This window comes from Manis javanica, chromosome 10 (genome assembly GCF_040802235.1).
Source record: "Manis javanica isolate MJ-LG chromosome 10, MJ_LKY, whole genome shotgun sequence".
Taxonomy (NCBI): domain Eukaryota; kingdom Metazoa; phylum Chordata; class Mammalia; order Pholidota; family Manidae; genus Manis; species Manis javanica.
In genome coordinates, this window is record NC_133165.1 from 62,480,098 (window position 1) to 62,502,834 (window position 22,737).

A 22,737-nucleotide genomic window follows, 5' to 3' on the forward strand; every position below is an offset into this window, starting at 1 on the left:
ACAGAAAGTGGCAGTGCTGAGCTTACCTCCAAGACTCATTCCTTCTACCTCCTCACAAGCAATTAAGATTTCAGGGTAACAGGTATGAGGCACTGAGGCCTTCTGCTTTGAGCCAGTGACCTGCCTATTCGCTGTGACAGGGAAGGATAAGTAACTGGCATACAAAGCAAATATTTAGGCTGTGGCCCTTAACTATATTCCCTGCTCTGGCTCATTTCTCATTCAACTTCCCCTCCCAATCATATTGCACTGTGCTGCCCTTCTTCCTATGCTTCAGGCCCAGGACAGCCCCAAGGGAAGAGTCTTGGCCACTGCCAGGCAGGAGAAGAGGCAACACAAAGGTTATTAGGAGAGCCGGTAGTCAGGAAAGATGGTATGTCTTTACATTCTCTGTGGACTCTCCAGCTGCTCACTGGTTGCATGGCAGGAACCTTATCTGTACTTTTGAAGAAAGTTTATGCTATCTGTTGTACTAGAGACAGCTGTCATTAGGTTTAGAAGATCTGGAAGACCAATTACATGGTTCAAAGGCTCCCGGACAAGTATACTATGTAGGTAATTGTATTGAGTACAGCTTAATTCAAGGGCTAAGGGAAGCTACCTTTCCATGGATGTTGAAGTTCTTGTTTCTTGGTGCAAAGACATTCTGGAAGGTGTTCTGGTACTGAGGTGCAGCTGTCCAAGGTGAATGCGGTGCTGGAGTGGAAATCATCATGAAGAATGGCTCAGAGTTGGATTTATAATCCAGGAAGTCCAAGGAGACATTAGCCTGACAGATACAAAGATTTGTTATTTTCTACCCTGCCCAATAGTTGAGGATTTGATACATGTTCTCCGGTGAACAGAAGGTACACAGTCACATTAGCTTTAACCAATCTTAGCACAAAATCTATGTCACAGTCATTTGCAAGCATTTGTTGGAAAAAACATTTTGGCTTTCAGGCAATACTTAAAATAAAGAATTGAAAAGTACACCTTTCTAAGAAAGCAATTAAGATCTTGATTTTACATGATCTGAAAATTGTTATGTCTCCCATAAGGAAAGAAATAGTAATTTGGCCATTTTAGTATTAACTTACATTAATGCAACTTAGAGTATATACATTTGATGCCTTATAGCATATGAAGAGAGTCAGCCTTAATCACAACAGTAGGAAAGGTAGATTAATCTTACAAAAGTAGAGAGTAGATACAAATTATGCAAGCTAATGAGTAATATTCAATCCAAATATAGCATGTCAGGGCTTTAATTTATTTGGACTTAATGTTTTTCACTTACTTAACTGGAGATAGTTCATGAAAATGAAAGCATTTCACACACATGCTATGTTTTTAATTGTTCTAGTTGATTTATTCCCAACACTAAACTCAGAAGATACTAACTTAATAAATTTCTGTCACCATCCTGCCCACCTGCTTTACCCTCGCCTGTCAGCAGCCTTGTGGTTTCCCCAGCTTGCCAGTCGCACTTCTGCCTCAGTGCTCACACTGCTTGTTCCTTCTGTCTGTGGCACATGGCAGGCTTTCCCCTGACCTCTATAACTCACTCTCACCTCCTGCAGAATTTTGCTATAAAGCTAAGTAACCCCTATACCCTATTTATTTCTGTAACTGATCACCATCTAACAAGACAACAAATGAATGAATGTGTAGTACACCATATGTGTAAATCTACCACTAAAAAGTTATGTTCCACAGAATCAGAGACCTTGTTTCACTTACTGTGAACAATTGCTATACTGGGTGTTAAAATATTTGCTGAATGAGCTCTACAGAGGGCTGTCATTAAAAACCCCTGAGACAGGAAAGTCCCAAATTCACCCGATTTCAGTAATTTTTATATGAAAACACATTAATTTTTATATATGTAGTTTTATATATAGAAATAGCTGCATAATGCCTGAAGAGCTCCTATATCACTACCCCCCTGCCTTTACGATGAAGCCACTCTTGTGTAGCTTGTGAGTAAAACTGGGGTCAAGAGAGAGGAACACCTGCAAAGTAAAACCTCTTCAAAATAACCTCTATAGTCTGAGAGATTAGCCTTTGGAAAAGGGTTTTGTTGCTGGAATTTAAAAAACACATTAGATCTAGCCTAACTTATAAATAAAGAAACACATCCTCAGGAGTTTCTAAATCAGTTGGAAATATTCTTTGGCAGGTAATCCAAGTTACTTACTCATATCACTCACATTACCTAACACAAGCAAATACAACTGAAGGTTTTCTAGGCAGAGTCTTTAGTCAAATGTGAACCAAACCTGCAGGGACAGAGCTTCAGTAACTCACCAAAACATCTGTCAGGTAGTCCACGCTGTAGTTTTCACCGTGCTTCCGTGCCTTCCCATTGATAGAGAGGGTATAATTATAGTACTTAGAATTCTTCTCCTATTGAGGGAGAAAGTAATATTTGTTGAGGTTGGCACACAAGATGGACTCAATAATACTATTTAAATAATGATTAAGGTATAAAAATGATAATTACTCAAGTCAGTACGAAACTGGATTTTCAGACTAGGGTTTATTAACTAGAGTGTTCAACCATATGTCCTTGTTTAAAAAGCCACAAGTGGATAGGACAAAACAGCAAAATATGATGCTAACCCTTGTGTAATGCAGGAAAAATATCCCACAGAGGAGTGACTCACAAGTCAATAAGCTTTAAGGAGCTAAACTGGCCAATCATATACACAAACCAAGTTCTGACACTATGAGAGCTAAATTAGAGAGTAAACATAGTTTGCACCTGTAGGGCTGTGTATAATTGTCACTGACTTTAATAATCACTCACCAAGGCATACCAGTAACTCCAGCCAGGAGGAACATGTTCCAGTCCACCTGCATTTGGGGCTCCATACTGGAAAGCAAGATAAGCAGGTCATTAGGAGCCACAGACATGACCAGATTAGAAAGGAACAGGGAACTCTGAGAATCTTTTTCGATCAATGCCTGAAGCATGGCAGGTGCTTACTTTTCCCAACACATTAACCAGGAAACTATGGCTAACAGGCCAAATCTAGGCTGCCAACGGTTTTCTATGGCCAGCAAGCTAAGAATTTTTTTGCAACTATTAAAAATATAAACCCCAATCAAGAGAGGAATATTTTGTGACACTTGACAGTTACATGAAATTGGAACTTCAGTGATGGTGAAAGTTTTACTGGAACCCAGCCCTATTCACTGGTTTACATAATGTCTCCAGACGCTTTCACACTACAATGGTGGAGTTGATACAGCAGTACCCCCATATCTGTGGTTTTGCTTTCTGCAGTTTCAGTTACCCCTGGTTAACCGCAGTCTGGGAGCAGATGATCTTTCTATTTACTGCCAGGTCAGTAGCAGCCTAACGCTATGGCAAAATGCCTGTATCATTCACCTCACTTCATCCCATTGTGTGGGCACCCTATCATCTGACATCTCCACAAAAAGAAGAGTACAGCACAAGAAGATACGTTGAGATAGATCTCATTCCCAGTTTACAGTATATTGTTATAATTGCTTTATTATTAGTTATTTAAGTTAGTCTTACTGTGCCTAATTTATAAAGCAAACTTTATCAGAGTATGTATATATAGGAAAACACAGAGATTATATAGGGTTTGTTACAATCTGTAGTTTCAGGCATCCACTGGAGGTCTTGGAATGCATACTCCAAGAATAAAGGGGAACCACTATAGTCAAAACAGAGACATATGGCCTGCAAAGCCTGAAATGTTTATGTCTGGCCCCTTACAGAAAAAGTCCACACAGTCTAGGCCACAGGGCTGATTTGCTGAGCCACTGATAGCATACACTGAACAGTCCAACTGACCCTGTGGCTAACCAAAATAATCAGACCATGAGCTATCAGCCTGTAACTTCATTGTCTTGCCAATGAAATCTACTTTTGGAGTCCGATTTATCAGATGAGATGAGCAAATACAGACCACAGATTCATCCCATTTTATCTCGACAAGGTTAATCCTCAAGAACTCAATCTTTGTACTTTAAAGAATTCTCTAATTTTGTATTACATGGTAGGTGATCTTTAATATGCAAAGTAGTATAAATTCTCTTTATGAGAACGCCTTCTCCTTAACCCAATAACCTGTAAATATATGTTATCTATACTTATTTCTCTTTATTTTTTTCAAACTGACTCATCATCTTCAAACCTACAAGGCTGCAATTCCCCCAATTATTGCAGGGAGGGAAAGAATTAACAGAAAATTCAGATCAGATATTAAGACCTCTAGCAACAACAGATAAAGTATATAAGAAAATATACATCTTTTCTTTGCTCTGCATCCTCAGTTTTACTGTATGAAATAACCCCAACACATTCAAATACATTATTTCCTTTAAGTTTTAAGTACACCTTCCTTTAAGGTCACTGTGATGGATTTGAGGCCATGAAATTGGGCCTTGGCAGGTCACAATGAGGTATCTCTCCATCCAGGTCCACAAGGCCAGCACATGGACCACTTAATCGTATGCTTTAAATGTCCCAGGCTCTGGATGCTTTCCCTTTATCACCATTCTCTCCACATTTTGTTCTGATTTTTCAGGTTAGAAAAAGGATTACACCTTAAACTATTAAAATTCAGGAAAGCTACTAAGAGGAAAAAATTCTTCACTCTGATTCTGATAAAGAGGAAATGGAAACAAAAACATCGTGACAGCCACATGACAAGTAGAATTCTTGAGGGAAAAGGGGAAGATGCATCAGACAGCAGCAGTTCTAGGCCAATTTTAAAATAAATGTTCCTAAGACTTTTTTAAAGGAAGAATAATTACAGTACCCAAATCATATAAATACATTCATGTAAGCATAGTTTTTAAATAACTGGATTAAGAGAAAACATATACCAAAAACCCTTTAAAAATGGCTTGAATGGGTACTAACTAAAAACAGTTTACATGAATCATATTGAGTTATGTTTACAACACTGTTTTATCTATCTCTATAAATAAAAGAGTAATATAAACCATCAACATACCTCATTTAAGTATTTCCCTGCAAAAAAGGTTTGGTAACCACACACTGATCTGAGAATTGCTGGGAAAGTATCTGGTTCTTGGATCTTCTGCCAAGACTTGCTACTGCAGTTTCCCTCTAAAGTGTTGTTGACAACGTGATGATTATGTGGGTATTTGCCTGTTAGGATACTGGCTCGGCTCGGACAGCAAAGAGCACTTGGCACATACTACAAAGAGGACAGAAGCAAAAAAGACAAATTACACAAGAAAGGTGCATTTCTCACCATTTCTAAAGAGAATAAAGCAAGCTCCTCATATTCTAACTTCAAATTTCTTGCTTTCCATGGAAAAGAGATTTTCTTTACACATCAGACACTTCAGAGCTGTTTTAAGTCATAGTTGAGACAGTAAACCAGAAAAATGAGGGGAATACATCTTTTTCAGCTGGTTCCTTTCTGCAGGATAACACAACAGTTCTTCTAAATCATCTCCTCTGCTAAAGAAATATTTACATGCAAGGAACACAGCTTGGGGGGAGCTAGGTCTAACCAGAGACAGGGAATACTACGTGAATCTAATGCAGCTCAGAAGCAGAGGTTCATATTCAGGCTGATCTGTAACTTTATACATTTTCTGTATCATTTTATACACTGGACACAGATTCTTTTTTTGTGTTCTGTTTCTATGAGCTACTGTCATCAATAGACTTAACCGCATTCTACCCAATATCTGAGTAGCCCTAATACACATCACTAAGCCACTCGGTGATGGTAGTATTAGCTTGTTAGTATTAAGTAGTAATATACTCACACCAGCAGGGAAGGAATGCTTACTGGAGCACACCCTTGCCAAAATTACATATTATCCTTTTTAAATACTTAGCACTCCCCTTGCCTTTCAAATTGGATTTAATATTTTTAAATACTGGTGAGGATGAACATTCTCCACATATACTGACCCACTCTGTTTACGTGAATGACTTGTTCATGTTCTTTGTGCATTTTTTCATCCTGTGCCGCTGGCCTCTTGTTACATAAAATTTGAGGTAAGGAAGGATTCAGTCATGTTACAAATAATTTCCACTTTTTACGTTTGCCTTTTTTTTTAATTTTGGTATCATTAATCTACAAATACATGAGGAACATTATGTTTACTAGGCTCCCCCCTTCACCAAGTGCCCCCCCACAAAACCCATTATAGTCACTGTCCATCAGCATAGTAAGATGCCACAGAGTCACGACTTGTCTTTTCTCTGTTAGACTGCCTTCCCCATGCCCTCCCTTACATTATGTATGCTAATCGTAATGCCCTTTATTCCCCTTCTCCCTTCCTTCCCACCCATCCTCCCCAGTCCCTTTCCTTTTGGTAACTGTTACTCCATTCTTGGGTTCTACTCCAAATATAAGTGAAATCATTCGATACTTGTCTTTCTCCACCTGGCCTATTTCACTGAGCATACCCTCCAGCTCCATCCATGTTGTTGCAAATGGTAGGATTTGTTTTCTTCTTATGGCTGAATAATATTCCATTGTGTATATGTACCACATCTTCTTTATCCCTTCATCCACTGATGGACACTTAGGTTGCTTCCATATCTTGGCTATTGTAAATAGTACTGTGATAAACATAGGGGTGCATCTGTCTTTTTCAAACTGGGCTGCTGCATTCTTAGGGTAAATTCCTAGAAGTGGAATTCCTGGGTCAAATGGTATTTCTATTTTGAGCTTTTTGAGACGTTTGCCTTTTAATTTTGTTGGATGTTTGACTTTTGCCATTTTTACACTGGCAACTCTTTTCTTTTGCTTTTTTGCTTCTGACCTATTTTTTGGCCAATACCACACTGTTTATTGTATCTTTGTGTTACATTTAGTCCCTGGTGGAGCAATTTCTTCCTTTAAAAAAATTACCTTGATACTATACAAGAAGATATGTCAAAGAAATAATCAATCCTCCCAAGTTTCCTTCATATGCTACATCTATAGCTTTTCTTCTTCCTTCCTAATTACAACCCTTAAATAGAATTCGTGCCTCAGATCGAATTTACCGAGTATCATAATTCCTCCAGGTGGTAAAGATACCTCGAGACAAGTGCTGGGCATAGAAGCCACAGGGCATAAATCTGCAAAGAAGTAAAAAGCTAACCTTTGCAAACAATATGGCTTCTCTCTCACTTACCAACTTTACATTTCCCTGTATGGCCCTGGAAGATGACTGGTTAGCCAGAGACGGGTAAGATTCCTCAAGGGAGGAACAACCTAAGACAGGCACAGTCGCAGGGGGGCCATCAGGTGAGAATTTGGGGATCAACAGAGGTGAGGCTCAGAACCTCACCCCCCCTGCTTTGAGAGAAATCTTCTGCATCCGTGGATGTCTTGCTGCCCTTGTCTAGCCTGGATTAATACTTAGTCCATAGGCACACACCTGATCATCTGATCATCTACATTTGCCTTCTTACAGCACTAAACTATGTTTTCTACCTTTATCTTGCATCTACCTACCACTTCAGCATTTTATTAAAAATAAAAATAATAATAATAATAGGAGAAATGTGGGATCAACATATAAATCAAGTACAAAAATAAAACGAATATTCATATTTGACCTGATTGTTTATAGGTCATATTGCATGATCAAAACCGAAAGTTTCTGTGATGACTGCCCTTGTAGTGTTCACCATGTAAGAATTTATTCACTATGTAAGAATTCGTTCACCATGTAAGAACTTGTTCGTTATGCTTCAGAAGATTGGAGACTGACGAGAATTAGGCTTGAGATGGATTAATGATTGTACATTGAGAGTTGACCCCCCTATACTGAATTTTATTGTTGTTAACAACCATTTGATCAATAAATATGAGAGATGCCCTCTCAAAAAAAATAAAAATAAAAATAAAAAAAAAAAATAAAGTGGTGAGAGTGGGCATCCTTGTCTTGTTACCAATCTTAAAGGAAAAGATTTCAGCTTTTTGCTGTTAAGTATGATGTTAGCTGTAGTTCTGTCATATATGGCCCTTATTATGTTGCAGTACTTCCCCTCTATACCCATTTTGTTAAAGAGCTTTTATCATGAATGGAGGTTAAATGTTATCAACTGCTTTTTCAGCATCTATTAAAATGCTCATGTGGGAAAAAAAATAAAAAATAAAAAAAAAAAATAAAAGTGCTGCGCCACATCAGGGCTGCAGCCATTGTCTGTCAAAAAAAAAAAAAAAAAATTACCTTGATTTTTCTAACCTACTTATTATTCCAGATAACTCTGGAATCACTTGTAATTCAGTCTAAAATCATCTTGCTGGAATTCTGATTTTTTAGAATAAACATTTTATAATCTTGTCATCCCATAGAAAATGATGTGCCTTTCTATGTATTAAGTATTTTTATTTTATCACAAGGGTCTATAACTTTACTTATATAGGTCTTAACCATTACTGGCCACTTCCAGTTATTTCTAGAGTCTATATTTTCCTATTATATGAATGAGATTGTTTTCTAACCCTTGCCATATTTCTCTAACTGGTCATATAGAAGAAAGTTATTTTTATTTTTCATTTCTACCTTATTAAATTCTATGTGAAGTTTTCCAACAATTTTGTGTTTTCTAGATAGAAAATCCAGGTAAGAGGATATATTAATTTTGTCTTTTTCTAGTAGTTTTACCTCTTAATTCCATAAGACTTATGCCAGTGACCAGACAGTTCAGAATATTAAGTGACAGCTATAAGGCCCTTTTCTTGTCCTAACAGCAGTGCCCTGAATTCTTTCACCTCAACTCTAAGGTGTGCTATTTTTTTTGAAGTATCATTATAGTATGGATGCATTCCCCTAACCATTTAATAAATTACTAGGAAAGGATACTAAAATTTCAGAGGACTTTCAAGCACCTACTGAGATCAACATCTCATTTTTTTTCAACTGCTGATATCATGTTGGTGGACAATAGAATAACCACCACCATCTCATTATGTAGTACTTACTATAAGTGAAGCATGAAGCACTGATATAAGTGCTTGCTTTACATGTACCAATTCATTTATGCTCACAAAAACTCTGAGACAGGTTTTAGTATCCCTGTTTACAAATGGGGGAACCAAGGGCCAGAAAGGTTAATAACCTGCCCAAGGTCACACAGCTGGGCAAAAGCCAGAGAGAGCATTCAAAACTAGACAATTGGCTCCAAAGTCTTTGCTCGTCAGCACAACACTGCGCTGCTGTTCAGTGGTCTTCCTGACAGTAAGCTAACCTGCCACATACTTGGTTATGTGTAGAGTTCTTGAATTTGATTTGCTAGTATTGTATTTTGGACCTTTGCATCTCTGCTTCTGTATATTTTTATGGCTTATATGGACACATGCATGTGTACACATTATATACAGACACACACACACAGTTGTTGGTTTCATTTTGTTGCTATTATCTTCATCAGATTTGGCTATCAGAATTAGCTGAGCTTTTTAAATTGCCTCCAACCTTTTACTGTCAGTTTATACAGCATGAATGTTACTTGATTCTTACAATCCATTTTTGAACCTCAAACAGTGAGGTTTAAAATAATAACTTTCTAGTTCTTGGGTGTAGATCGAACTGACTTATACCTGTAATTAATCTTCAACTGGCAAGAAGTAATAATTTAATTAAATAAAGCCCTTCCTTCAGATCAGGCATTTAACTAGGAAAAACCCACATAGATTATACTAGACTACCTAAAAGAAGTGTTTCTTCACAGAACATAAACACAATTAAATCAGCTTCAGAACTTACCGCGCTGGAAAAAGTTATCCCCATATCTCCAATGAGAGCCTTGGTTTTCTTTAATGGTGTCTGTAAAGTAAATAATGATCTGTTACACAATTTCTTTCAAGAAAACTAAAACATACAGACTAAAATTAGTGTTTTTTTGTATCTTACTCTCAACCTTTTATTCCCAAATGATCAGCTCCATCTGACACTAAGAAACAGCCAAGAGAGTCTTGCTTGATTCTGGAGATGGGCCAAACAGGTTTGGTTACATTCAGTCATGTCCTGTGCAAAAGTTCAGGGGTCCTAATGCTTCCTAAGCTTTCAGAAGGAGGATGCTCACAGCTGATGGCATTCTTCTAGCAACGTTAATTCTGATGTAATGAAATGTGGTGCTCTTTTCTCATCTGTCACCAGTCCCCTTACAAGGTAGATGGGGAAGAACTATTTTCATTAATTCATGCTTAGAAGCTGGATGTGGGAAATGATACAAAAGGGGCCTTCCACCCTTTAAAACAGAAATAAGATAACACTTCGGTTCTGAAGCCAGATAAGGCCCTGAGGCTCAGAGACTGACTCAAATACCAGTCAGTGGTGGAGCCTATTAGTTTACAGCTCTCTCTACTGGACCAATCATCACCCCCGGGAAAGGACTTGAGCCAGGCGGCCAACAGGTGTACACAAAACTCTATCAAGCAAAAGACTAGTCAGAAATTACTTTGTTTAGATCCTTAGCTTTTAATGTTTTGTTCAAAATCTAAGATCCTGACGAGTATAGAGAACAATTAATCTCAAATCCTAGAGTCAGGATAAAAGTATTAAGGTCATTTAAATACAAATAAAAGGAACACTAATAATCTTTATATTCCTGATAGCAAAAAAGGACCACTGAGGTGGCTCATTCTAGTTGTATTATATGAGTCAGTTTATGTTGATTCTGAGGTACCTTTGAAGTCTAAGACTATACTGAATGCAGTTGTAAATACATTTTGTGTAATAATTCTTTAAAAGTAATCCAAACATAACTATGTTAACAAGAACCTCCATTTCAATACTGTTTAAATGACTTCTCCCCATGATTTTTATATAGAGGGAACCCGTAAGCTCAAAAGGGTGAGAACTTTAACTTATTCAAGAGAACTCTGATAATTTCAGAGATCCAGCATAGGTTCCCAGGAAATCCTGGAGTTACATAAGGTCTTACTAACAACCTTCAAAGCACTGTTACCAACTATGATCTCTCACAAGACATGAGTGCCACCCTCAGGGAACGAACACTGGGCTGAATGAAACATTGGTCTGACAAAGTATTTGGGTTAGTGAGGACAGAAGGAGGATAAGAGAATACAAAGTCTAAGTAGGGAGAAGGAGGATCATATGAGTTGATTAGAGGTGACTTAATTGTCATACTGGTAAATATGCAAAGCTACTGAAGAACATCTGATTCACAGTAAGTCTGTAATATATAATACTGTGTGATTATAACACATTTGTTAAGCACTTAACATGTGCCAGGCACTGATCTAGGCAATGATGGACAAAAGATAGAAGGTTCCTGTGCTCGTGATCCTTGTACTTCTGGGACTTAAACAACTAACAAGTAGAAAGTAATTTCAGCCACTGTCAAGTGCTATGAAGAGAATAAAATGGGATGGCGTGCCTGCAGTTGGCGGGAGCAGGGGGAAACTACTGTAGATGGGTGGTGAGGAATGGCCTCTTTCAGGAGGTACTAAGAGTCACATAACAATGACTCAGCTATGCAAGGGTCCAGGAAGATTCTTCCAGGCTGAGTGTGTAGCAAATACAAAGGCTGCCAGAGAAGGAAGGAGGCACATATGAGGGACAGAGAAGAAGGCCAGTGTGGTAGAAGCAGCGAAGTAAAGAGTAGAGTATAAGACAAGGTGAGAGGAAGGAGTGTGATGATGCAAGGCTGCATAGGAATCTAGATTTTAGTGTATATAAGAAATTTATATGAATAACCATAATCTTCATATTGTTAATAGTACAAATGATAGCCATCATCTGTGCTTAATCAAACAAGTCCCAAATGAAAACCAACACTGTGCTGAAAATGTATGTGTGTCCATGCTAATCTGACTGCTAAAATGGATCTTTAAGATCTAAGCAAAGACAGTGGCTAGAGGTTAAGGCCATACGGTGTTCCTTAGGAAGCAGCCAACCTTGCATGGCACATGGGTAAATGTATCACTTCACTCATTCAGAACAAAACGCCTTCCATAAAAATCCTAAGGAGTCATTTGCTTTCTTGGCTTCCAAGTATAGCTGCTCTGAAATCAGGTTTTGACAGTTTTGATATTCTATGGCTAACTTTTCACAGCGGAAGACCACTTTGCATTAAGCAAAGCAGAGACATAATGCATCTATTCTTCCCCTACATTCCACCACAGCTCCTTCCCTCACTTCCCTGACGTCTGACCAAATGTCAATTTTTCTAGAGTGAATGATTTTAAAAAGAGCGACCTATGACTGTATGAACAGGTGCCCATCACACTACAATGACATTCGAGTAAAATCAATAGATGGGCAGAAAGACTTCACTAGGCAAAGAAAGGCTAAAAACAGAGTCCCACAGACAATACCTGCAACCAATACAGTGAAGAATCAAAGATGACACTACCACAAAGAAGACTATTTCAAAGAGGATCGAAAGATTCCACATTAAACCACAATCATACAAGTGCTAGAATCTTTGACCTGAGTTACTCTGGGGGATTGACTGCTGTTTATTTTGCCAACTATAGCAGCAACTTATAATCTTTTTTGGGTCAGATGGCTCCCTCTTTCCACAGAAATGGAGGTAATATACACAAAGGGTCTCATGCAAATTAAGGAGTTCCACGACCCCACTGTGGGGAAGTTGGGGTTCCTATGGCTAGGATCCTCACTGAACTTAAACTACCTGATGATGTAACTGGCCTGTTGCTGGGCTGCCACTTCCACACTTTTAGGCAATAAGCTATTATTGCGCTATATAGACAGCTCGGCCCATTGCTCTGGGCAAGAGATGCTAGTGCTCGACCTGCCACCAGAGAACAAGCCGAGTAATAAACCCTTTCACCCCAAAGAACGTTTTGCTGTCAATTTCTTTGGTCACACTGAATCCATAGAGAACTTGCCTGGGGCTGAAACCCATTGGCAAGACACCCACCATGTACCTGGATGTCACGGGAAGAACCTCTGATCTATGGTGTAGGTGTCTATGCGTATGTTGGCGATGTAGGTATGTGGGATAGCATTTGGTAAATCAGTATTATCAAAGTATTGGAGAAAAGGAGAAAAAACATGGAGATCTGAGAGCATAAGACACTGGGCTTTTCCTCTTCTTAGCTATCTGAACGTTGGCCTAGTTACTTAACCCCCTAAGTATCAGTTTGCTTTTATTTAAGGTAAGGACAATACCTATAGCAGAGGGCTCCTGTGATGACTGGAGCAAAAGTATAACTCTCTGTATATCACACTATGCCTCCATGTAGGTTCTCAAATGCTGTTATTATATTAGCTCTTCCCTCTTCCAAGTTCTATTTAACAACTAGTGGTAGAATATTCTGAAAAACAATACACGAGAAGCCAGAAGTCTCCAGAGAGTTGGGAGCATTAAATTTGATTTGTTCCCTCCACTCACTTTTGATTCTCTTCAGTATGAACACCTATAAAAAAGAACCTGCTACTGGTTTAAAGAAGCAAACAGGATAACATGCTAAGGCAAAGAGACCTTAAATATACACAGGCCATATTTCTGGTCTATGAGAATTGAAGAAACTGAGCTCTCAACACCCTATATTTAAGTGAAGAATTTTATTTTCAACAGAGATGTGGGAGATCGACCTTTTAATTAAGTGCTTTAATCACTAAGCTCTTAATTTTTTATAGAGATGGCTTGCTTTTTCTAGATGAAACACTTTGCAAGGGCACAAATGAAAAAAGAAAAGTGTGAGGAGGGCAAGTGTGGCAGTTGGAATGGTGGGAGAACCAAAGTAAAATCCAGAGGGGCAATTAAGTCAGGGCGTGTCAATGTCAATGCAGCTGGGTAACAACTAAAGGCAACTGAGGCTTACATGGCAGGAAGAAGGAAGGGCATAGTCAAAATGTAAGCATCTTCAACACCATCTAGGAAAGATTCTTGTATCTTGAACACAGCCCTGAGTAAGGAATGCATCTTAATTAACGACCCTGAAATACATACACATGGATATACCTTTACCACACATTTTTTTATTCCATAGGAAAGTAAAAACGTTGGTAGCTACTTACTAAACTGATTTCACAACTCACTTAAAGGCTGAAATCAAAAGTTTGGCCCTGAGCTAGGGTAGGGTGTTAAGCACACAGTACAGTAAGAACCTTTTGTCTGAAATGTTTCCATTGTCTCAGCATTTAGCTGAAAGCAAAAAAGAACTTGAAAGGGATGGTGCATTTGTTTCTAAAAAGATAATAGTAATGTCATAAGCAGGATCAGAGCACTCCTCAGAATTTTGTTCTGACTAGCTGCAACTAATTATGTGCCTTGGGCAAGCCATTTTCTCCATGAGCAGGGGTTTGGGTGATGTTCCTCAAGGTCATACATCCCAGAACTCTAAGATATGGAATGAAAATTAACTCTGGGATAGAATGAAGTTTCGTAACAACATCCATGTGATACAAAATGGAACACTGACAGTAGCAAATGCATCAGCCAGGTGTTCAATTAAGCTAATTGTTTTTATTCACGTGAGGCAAAGCACATCCTAAATAGTTCGACAACCTACCTACCTGATTAACTCATGTGAGCACTTAATTATAAACCCCAGGCACACTGTACACAGGGACAAATACATAGGGGGCCTAGGTATCTCAGAGAGAGGGTGGATTTGTCCTCTGATCCTCTAACCCAAAAGGAAAACAATCAAGGCTTGCGTGCTCTTAGCCAGCACCTGCATTTGATTGGCTCAACCCACCCCTAACCGGCGTCCACAGGTTTATCTCGAGAACGCAACCTCCGCAGCAGTAAGGTCCAGGCAATAAGTATGTGGGTCAATCCCGAAGAGATGCGAGTGAAAGAAGAGGAAATAGAGTCCTGAAGCCCCTCAAGCCTGCATAAAGGGCCCGGCGTGGCAAAAGCAGACGTACCCAAGGTCAAGGGAGCCAGTTCTGGGAGTCGGGGTCGGGATGGAAAGAGAGGGCCCAAACCAGGGCGTCACCGGGAGATGGAGGGGCGGCGCAGGAACCTAAGATTTACCATGCCGCCGAGCACTTCGTCCTGGTCGTCGGTGAGGATGAGCACCACATTGGGCTTCCGAGAGCGCGCCGCCGCCGCCGCGGAGCCCCCCAGGCAGCCGCCCAGCAGGAGGAGCAGCAGCCCGGGGCTGCAGGAATGCACGGGGCGGGTCGAGCCCCGCCAAGGCCCACTTGGGGCCAGAGGCAGGAGCCGCATGGCGGAAAGGGTTCCGGGGGACCCCGGCACGGGGTAGAGGGACGCGCGGCTGGCTGAAGGGCGAGGGGCCGAGGTACTACGGGAAGAAAGAGCTGCACGGTGACTGCCGGGGGTTGGGGCATCAGGCGTTTTCTCCCCTAGCCCGTCACGTGAGCCGGAGCGGGGGCGGGGCACGCCGTGCGGCCACGTGACCGGCGCCCGCGTCGGGGCGGGGCTGCGGGCGGAAAGGGAGAAGGGCGGGAGCAGCCGGGCGGGGAACTGGGGAAGCGGGAACGGGGGCGGGCCCCGGCGGAGCGGGGCGGGGCGACGGGGCTTCCCTCGGGCTCGCCTCGGCTCGGGCTCGGCTGGCCGCTGGTGGGGCTGGTTTCTGAGCGGTTCGTTCAAAGGTTCGAATGGAGGGAGGATAGGATGAAGAGGAGGGTTAAGAGAAAGGAGGCTCGCACTTAGAGATAGTAAGATCAGCTGCTGGGAAAGCCTAGGCCGCACTTTACCCTAAAGTCAACGAACACTCTCAGGGCCCTTATATTTAATAATTTTTAATCGTCCCTGCAACAACTCGGCTGTAAAATTTGGAGTATTTTTATATACTTAACTAAAAGCCTGGATATACTATTCCTCAGCTGATAGCATGGTTTCAATTAAACAATTTAGGAATATTCTGAGAGCCGAATTTTTGAAAGCCCTTTTAGAAGATGTACAAAGTACCGTCAGGGAAAAGTTCCATGAAACTAGGGCTAGAAATATTTCTATGGTGGTTCTAGAACAGTTCTACCCTCCGCCTCTGGTAAAGTCTAAGAAAAACAAATATCCCTGGCAAGGTAAACCATTAAGCTTTATCCCCAATTCAGAACAACAGGCTGTATGGCACCTAACAAAAGTGCAGTTTCTCTAAGCTGGACCATTCTGACATGAAAGTCTTTTAAAACTTGTGAACGCACCATACTATAAAGTAAAAATAATTGAAGAAGGACTTCAAAACGTTGTACATACAACTATAAAGCTTATGTAAAAGGACGTGTTGCCTTTGTTTTATTACATTTTTAAAAAATAAGTCTACAGAAAGCAAGAGAATCTTTAAAAAATAGACTTCCATTGCAAGAAAAAATAATGCTGTGAATAGTGTCAGAATAGTTCCCAGATGGCCAAGGCACTGGGTGACCGTCTTAGGCTAGGCTAATTTTACAAGCTCGTAGAATAACTAACTCCTATGTATTTGGATTTCAAGATTTCCAGGAAGACTTCTTGTACAAAAAAAGAACGAGTTTTAACTGCATTGATGTCCCATATTGTAAAATGATATAATTATTTTTGGTTCAAGGTTTAGATTATAAACTATTTGAGGCCAGAGATTGTATGATTAAAGCACCAAATTTGTTCCAGATGGTAGGCTAGTGCTGAGGAGACACTGTCCCTGTTTCATGAAACTTGCATTCTAGTGGCAGAGAGATACGCAATCTAATAATCACAGAAGAATAAAATCACAATAGGGAGATACGCCATGAAGTATCCAGTAAAGAGTGCAATAAGCATTTAAGGAGATGGGGGCTGACGGAGTCAAAGATTCCCTGAGGAAATAAACTTTTGAGTGGTGGGCTGCAGTTTAAATAGATAATTTGTTGATGGAGTAGGGTGGTAGAACGTTTCCTTGGCACAGAGCACAGCACGAGCAGAGGTCCTGAGGTGGTGCATTCAAAGAGCTGAAAGAAGCCAGTGTGGTTGGAACAGAGAGAGGTAGGCAGCACCCTGATGCTATGTTTAAGGATTTTGGTCTTTATCCTAAGGCTAATGTAAAATCCCTGGAGGAGTAGAGGACAAATATAATCATATGTGAATTTTTATAAGAACCTTTAGGATGTGGCATGGTGTACAGATTAGAAGAGAACAGGAATGGACAAAGGTTGATCAATTAGGTGGATAGACATGATAACGGGCAAATCCACATTTTGTAGGGCTTGAAGCTTAAGTACGATTTGGTGAGGGTGGCTCCCTAAGAAAAAGAATAACAATTATAAATACAAAGTGAGGTGCAAAAGTGAATATTTAAACTAAAAAAAGAAATCCAACATAAATATTTAAAAGTTGAAAAATACTACAAATAATGTAAAATAAAAAAATAACAATATTTTTATTAGTTAATTGCCAGGCACACCTCTACATGCTTTTCCCCCACTACATTTTTATGGCTATGTCCTCTTTATTCATCTCTTAATATGACAATAATTTTCAATATTTTCTATAGAGAGAATAGAAAGATAATTTAGTTTTTTCTCTAGCATGATTGATCAGTGTTAGTTTATTACTGATAGTTTAGAAAAAATATTTTTTCATCCTCACAGTTCATTATTGGTCATGCATCTATCTATCTATGTTAGTTTTGTCAAATTTCAGAAAGCTCTATGAAGTATCTTTATATGGGCATTTCAAATTTTCTTGCACAGTTACTAATCCTATGTGTTCTTTGAATTGAAGGCACTCATTAGTCATCAGTGTACACACTGCAGTTACGTATTATGAGTTTATGTCATTGTGATTAATGTCAATTTGCTGTAAAATCAGAAATTTTAATATCTGTGAATGAGTGTATATGATTCACTTCTCTTCACAAATTAATTATCAAACAATTCAAGAGCCTATTACTTTCACTTGCAATTTATTTCTTCCTCTTTAAATGATTACTGGTTTTGTTATGATCTGAAAAAAATCTTACTGTTAACGTATTATGGTAGTTTCTCTTGATTTTCTCACTTATCTTTATTGTTTTGGTCTCATATCTCATTAATTTTTTATCTCAATGCTTTATTAAAGATGACAAAAGAAGGTTCCTATTGTATACATCCACATCAGTAGTGTAATTTATCAGCTGTTTAATTGAAACATTTCAAAATATCTTTCTAAAGTACAGTTAAAATGATACGAGTTTTATCAACTGCTGAATAAGTTTTTACATCTCATTTGTGTTTTGGTTTGTCTTCTGAGTTGTTGAAAAAATATTTTAGAGAACTTAAATTTTCACAAGTCTCTATTGCAAGGCTTTGAACACCTTTTTTAACTGGCAGACCATTTCCTTCAACTTAGACTCTGTAAGGAAAAATCTAATTTGCCATAATGTTTAAAATACTCCATGTAGTAGTTGAATCTGAAAACATACACAACTGTTGCAAATATTGAAGTAGTCAACAACTTCAAGTACTCTGAGGGCAGCCTTTCTTCTAGCAAAATTAAGGTAGTGAGTTGTGCAACTACAAAGTTTTTGTTTTTAAAGAACATGCAGCCCTTTGTCCACTTGTCATAATAGCTGTGATGACCTGCAACTGTAAATGTTGTTCAACCACAGGTTAAAGGAGCCCAAATCTTGTTTCACCTTGTTGAATGAAGTATCAGGTAAACGTTTTCAGTTGGGTAAAAAGGTTAAATATTGCTGATATGGTTTCCTGTTAGAAGATTAGTACACAGTAATTGACAACTGATCAATATTTGTAACATCCAGAATAGAATGTGTAATATTATTTGGGGTCTAGTTATGTGTTTGACTCACCACATTTTAAAAACATATGTTCCCATCATTTAACTTAGTTTTTCATAATTGTTTTGGTAAAATTAGTTATTTTTTCCCAATGGCTAAACATCCAGCTATTACTTGAAAAATTCCCATGAAATTTCCATTAGAGGTACAACACTGCTTTTCACCGTGATGCCTGAAATACAAATAATCTTTCACTTAAACATTTAATAACCTCAAGACCTCCACCTCTAATCATATTGGAATGACAGGAGCAGACTAACCTTCCTGCTAAAAACAACTAGCAAACAGCACAAAATATATGTTTTTACACAAAATATATGACAACAGTCATTGCAGGACTATGATCCATGTGTGAAGGGAAACAATTGCCCCAGTTTTCAGCTTGGAGGTACATTCTGAACCAGGGAGCCACAAAGAGGAGTTAAGGATACAGAGATTAAGTTTGGGGGAGGCTGAGGCAGTTGGTGATTGTGGGGCAAAGTTCCAAAGGGGAGGAAGTTATGTAGATGAAAAGATTCATAAAGCTGCATAGATACCCATTTGAGACATTGTTGAACACTAAGATGGGCATCATAGGGTAAAGGCATCATAAGGTAAGGCAATGAATGACCAAGGAGATGTAATAATTCTCAGAGGAGTTAGAGGTATTTGAGATCCAACCAGCCAGAAGGAAAGTCTTCCTTGTTTACCAGGAACATTCAGTAGAGAATCCAGGAAGTTCGTACCTTAGTATAGGGCTAAACTATCTTGAGTGAAAAGTATTGTGCACCTACAGTAATAAAGTTTAAATACAACTCTTAAAATATCAAATTGATCTGCAAGAAACTTGTCTGCCAGAACAAGAACCCATACTACAAAATCTAGATACTCAGCAAACTACAAAATCTAGATACTCAGCAATATAAAATTCACAATAGCCTGCATCCAATAAAAAAAATTACTACACAGGCCCCCCAACAGGAAAATGTGGCCCATAATTAGAAAAAAAATCAGTCAATAGAAACAGATAATAAATGACAGAGAAGAAGGAATTAAGAGGATAGGGCGTTAAGACAGTTATTATAACTATATGTCAATGATATAGTCTGTACAGATCTAGACTGGGGATCCGGCAGAATATCATATGCATCCATTACATTGATGACATGATGCCGATCAGGCAAGATGAACAAGAAGCAGCTAACATGCTGGAATCTGATATGACATGTGCTCCAGACGGTGGGAGATAGATATTAGGAAAATCCAGGGACTTGGTACTGCACTAAAGGATTTTAGGAATCTGTATGTAGGCAGGACATTGCCTCCAGTGGAAAAACATAGTTGCATCTACAAAGAAGGAAGCACAGTGCTTGGTAGACCTTTTTGCTCTCTGCATGCAGTCCATTCTACCTGGGAATACTGCCTGAGCCCATATACTGAGCGGCATGAAAGGCTGCCAGCTTTGTGTGTGGCTTGGAGCAGAAAAACACTCTGTAGGAAACAGGGCTGGCTACAAAATCTGCAGGGCCTAGTGTGAAATAAAAAGATGGGATCCTTTGTTAAAAAAAGCAGAAGAAAAGTGCCACTAATGGTACTAAAATATAAAGCTTTCTCTTTTAAAACTATTGTATGACTTACAAAATGCCATGGGAGTTATAGTGATACGTGAGTAACACCATAATATTACAAACTGCAATTAATATTTGTAGTATTATAATTAATACAATATAATAAGTAAATATCTTATTGTGTAACTTGATTAATTATATATGACTTCTCTGGCTTGCTTTCCCTGCAAATTCATTTCTTAGATCATCAAAATTATATTTTTGCAACTTCCTTTTCAATTGATATAATTGAAAACAATGTCAGTTGCTCTTGGCAAATGCATGGCTACAAATAATTTTTGATAATTTTTCACTTTGAGGAGGATCTTTATTCAAATGTGACGGTTACTGGAGCTGGTAAGAGTATTATTTGGCTATATAAAAATGGGATAAATTTTTGACAGATTATTTCAAAATAGAAATTTTAGCACATGTAAAGCTGATGAATCTGTGGAACAATTTTTCTAAAAACATTTAACTCTTCCTATAAGTCAGTTTATTTAGATAAGAGTTTAATTTTAAGTGTAAATCATAAATTCTTGTAGTTTTGCAATTGTGAAATTTTAACTCATATAATTGATACATTTATGTTTCCTCTGACATTCCTATAACTTGTGGAGGGTATACAAAAAACCTCAAGTGGCTTTGAGCTTTTATATAATTCAAAGTGCCTGTTTATGCAGTCTATCACTGCATTTCAATTATAGGGAAATAGTAATTTTAAGTTGTTCTCCTTATTAATTGGGTATTCTTGAAATATGAAAAGTTTTCCTTCAAATATGAATCTTTAATTTCTATTTCTACATTTGTGGATATTTGATTTGCCACTTTGCAGAAGTTCTCAAAACCAGAGACTCTAAACTCTTTGAAGAACTCTGATAATTCTAATATGCTTTATTACAATGTCCATAGGTGTGCTTTTATTTTGTAATAATTTACTGGCAAAGTGTAATGCCTCAAGTTCCTATCCCAGCTCTCAAAGTTTTGTGCAAACATTGCAAAGATGGGGTTTGGGGAACAGATGGGCCAGCTAGATTACCATGACAGGTCCCAGAGCTGGCCTTCTAGAGAACCCCTTTTCTTTCCCACTGGGGTTGCCCCATGGCTGTTTCTCCACTGCTCTCTCTGCTGTGGCTACCACCAGTCTAGGCTCTGGTGTTTGCATGGCTTAGTCAGTGATGTTAGCTGGCCTTTGGCAGTGACTAAGTGCTGGCATGATAGGCACCTCACTTATTCTCAAAGAATATCACTTGAGTACAAGTGAGAGATCAGAAGTCTGGTTCCCAGCTAATAGGTTCTGCACCATCACAGCTGTTCTTTTCACTATTGCAAAAGAAAGGCTTTATTGTCACTTTGAAAGTTAGTGTAATAATTAAAGATTAATTAGCGAAGTAGTAGTCAGATTAGATCTCCAAATTCCTCTGAATCCTCAGATTTTATGACTTAAATGCCATTCAACATTAATGGCTGTTATTTGTTGACTGTTTACTATGTGTTATGATTATGCGTTTCCTGAGGTCTAAAGCTTGATGGCTTTTAAAATACTAAAATCCCTTTTTTACTTCTCTTCCCAATTTTTGGGATTAAAGAAATGTAAGTTATTAATCTGAAAGTAGAGATTGAATTGTATCTGAAGGGTATAAATAAGTTGTAATCAGCAAAATTAAAGAGCAAAAGTGAGCTTCCATGAGAAGCAACCGAAACCCAGTAATGACCTTTTGCCTTTCCTTGTGACTCTGGAATGAGTAATCCCTGAAGGATTAGATAGAGTAAAGGTTAACTGCTAGACTTTAGAAATCAGCCATTCCAAGACTAGTCAAAGCTATTCAGTCAAATTCAGTCAAAGTCAGTTCAGCCTTATGTGTCTGCCCATGGTGAAAAAATTCAAAGCATCAAAAATGCTGAGAAACGTATTAAGATAGTTTTAATGATAGATGTCAGAAGGTTATTGGTAAGACCCTGATACAGGTTTGGAAATAACCTAAATGTTCATAGTCTATAGCTTGTACACCAAATTTACATAAATTCATTTCTGTACACTGTAGTAAATTGTATGCAACTTGAAGATAGATGCTTCTTAGCTCCTTGTAAATATAATGCAGTATTGGACCTTAGGTCTGGTATAAAATAATTAGTATAGTTATTTAAATATTAAAACTAAAGTTCCAAACAAACTGAAGTAGTGATTGTTATCAGCAGCATAATTAACAATAATAAATTTAATTTTAGCCATTATCTGAGTCAGGATCAGTTTGAAATCAGATTCTGTTAGACCAATGGTTCTCTCTCTATCTGATTAGTTGACTTCGGAGCTTTAGGGAAATTCCCTGGGGCCTTTTATTGACCAGGCAGCAGTAATTTAGGATACAAAATGGGCTGTCCTTTACCAATACCATTTCTAGAATTTGATTTAATGGAACTCGCTTTTCTTAGGAAACTAGGTAATTGGTTGGTCTTTTCTTTAGTTTGATGAGCATGTATCAGTGAACAAAACAGACTAAAAT

General features: G+C 38.5%; 1 protein-coding gene across 2 annotated transcripts in view; it reads right to left on the reverse strand.

The window, feature by feature from the left end:
• Positions 1 to 15,287, reverse strand: part of GNS (glucosamine (N-acetyl)-6-sulfatase) — a 39,642-nt gene extending 24,355 nt beyond the window's left edge. Inside the window, exons 1-6 of one of the 2 annotated variants that reach the window (XM_017661724.3) lie at positions 14,930 to 15,287; positions 9,718 to 9,777; positions 4,980 to 5,186; positions 2,792 to 2,857; positions 2,290 to 2,388; positions 602 to 769 (exon numbers count right to left, since the gene is read on the reverse strand). In XM_017661724.3, the coding sequence (XP_017517213.1) occupies positions 602 to 769; positions 2,290 to 2,388; positions 2,792 to 2,857; positions 4,980 to 5,186; positions 9,718 to 9,777; positions 14,930 to 15,124 (795 nt within the window). In that variant the 5' untranslated portion in view covers positions 15,125 to 15,287. Of the gene's footprint in view, positions 1 to 601; positions 770 to 2,289; positions 2,389 to 2,791; positions 2,858 to 4,979; positions 5,187 to 9,717; positions 9,778 to 14,820; positions 14,879 to 14,929 lie in introns of those variants that run through there. The other variant, XM_017661725.3, reaches the window with a different exon arrangement.
• Between the last annotated feature and the right edge of the window lie 7,450 nt (positions 15,288 to 22,737).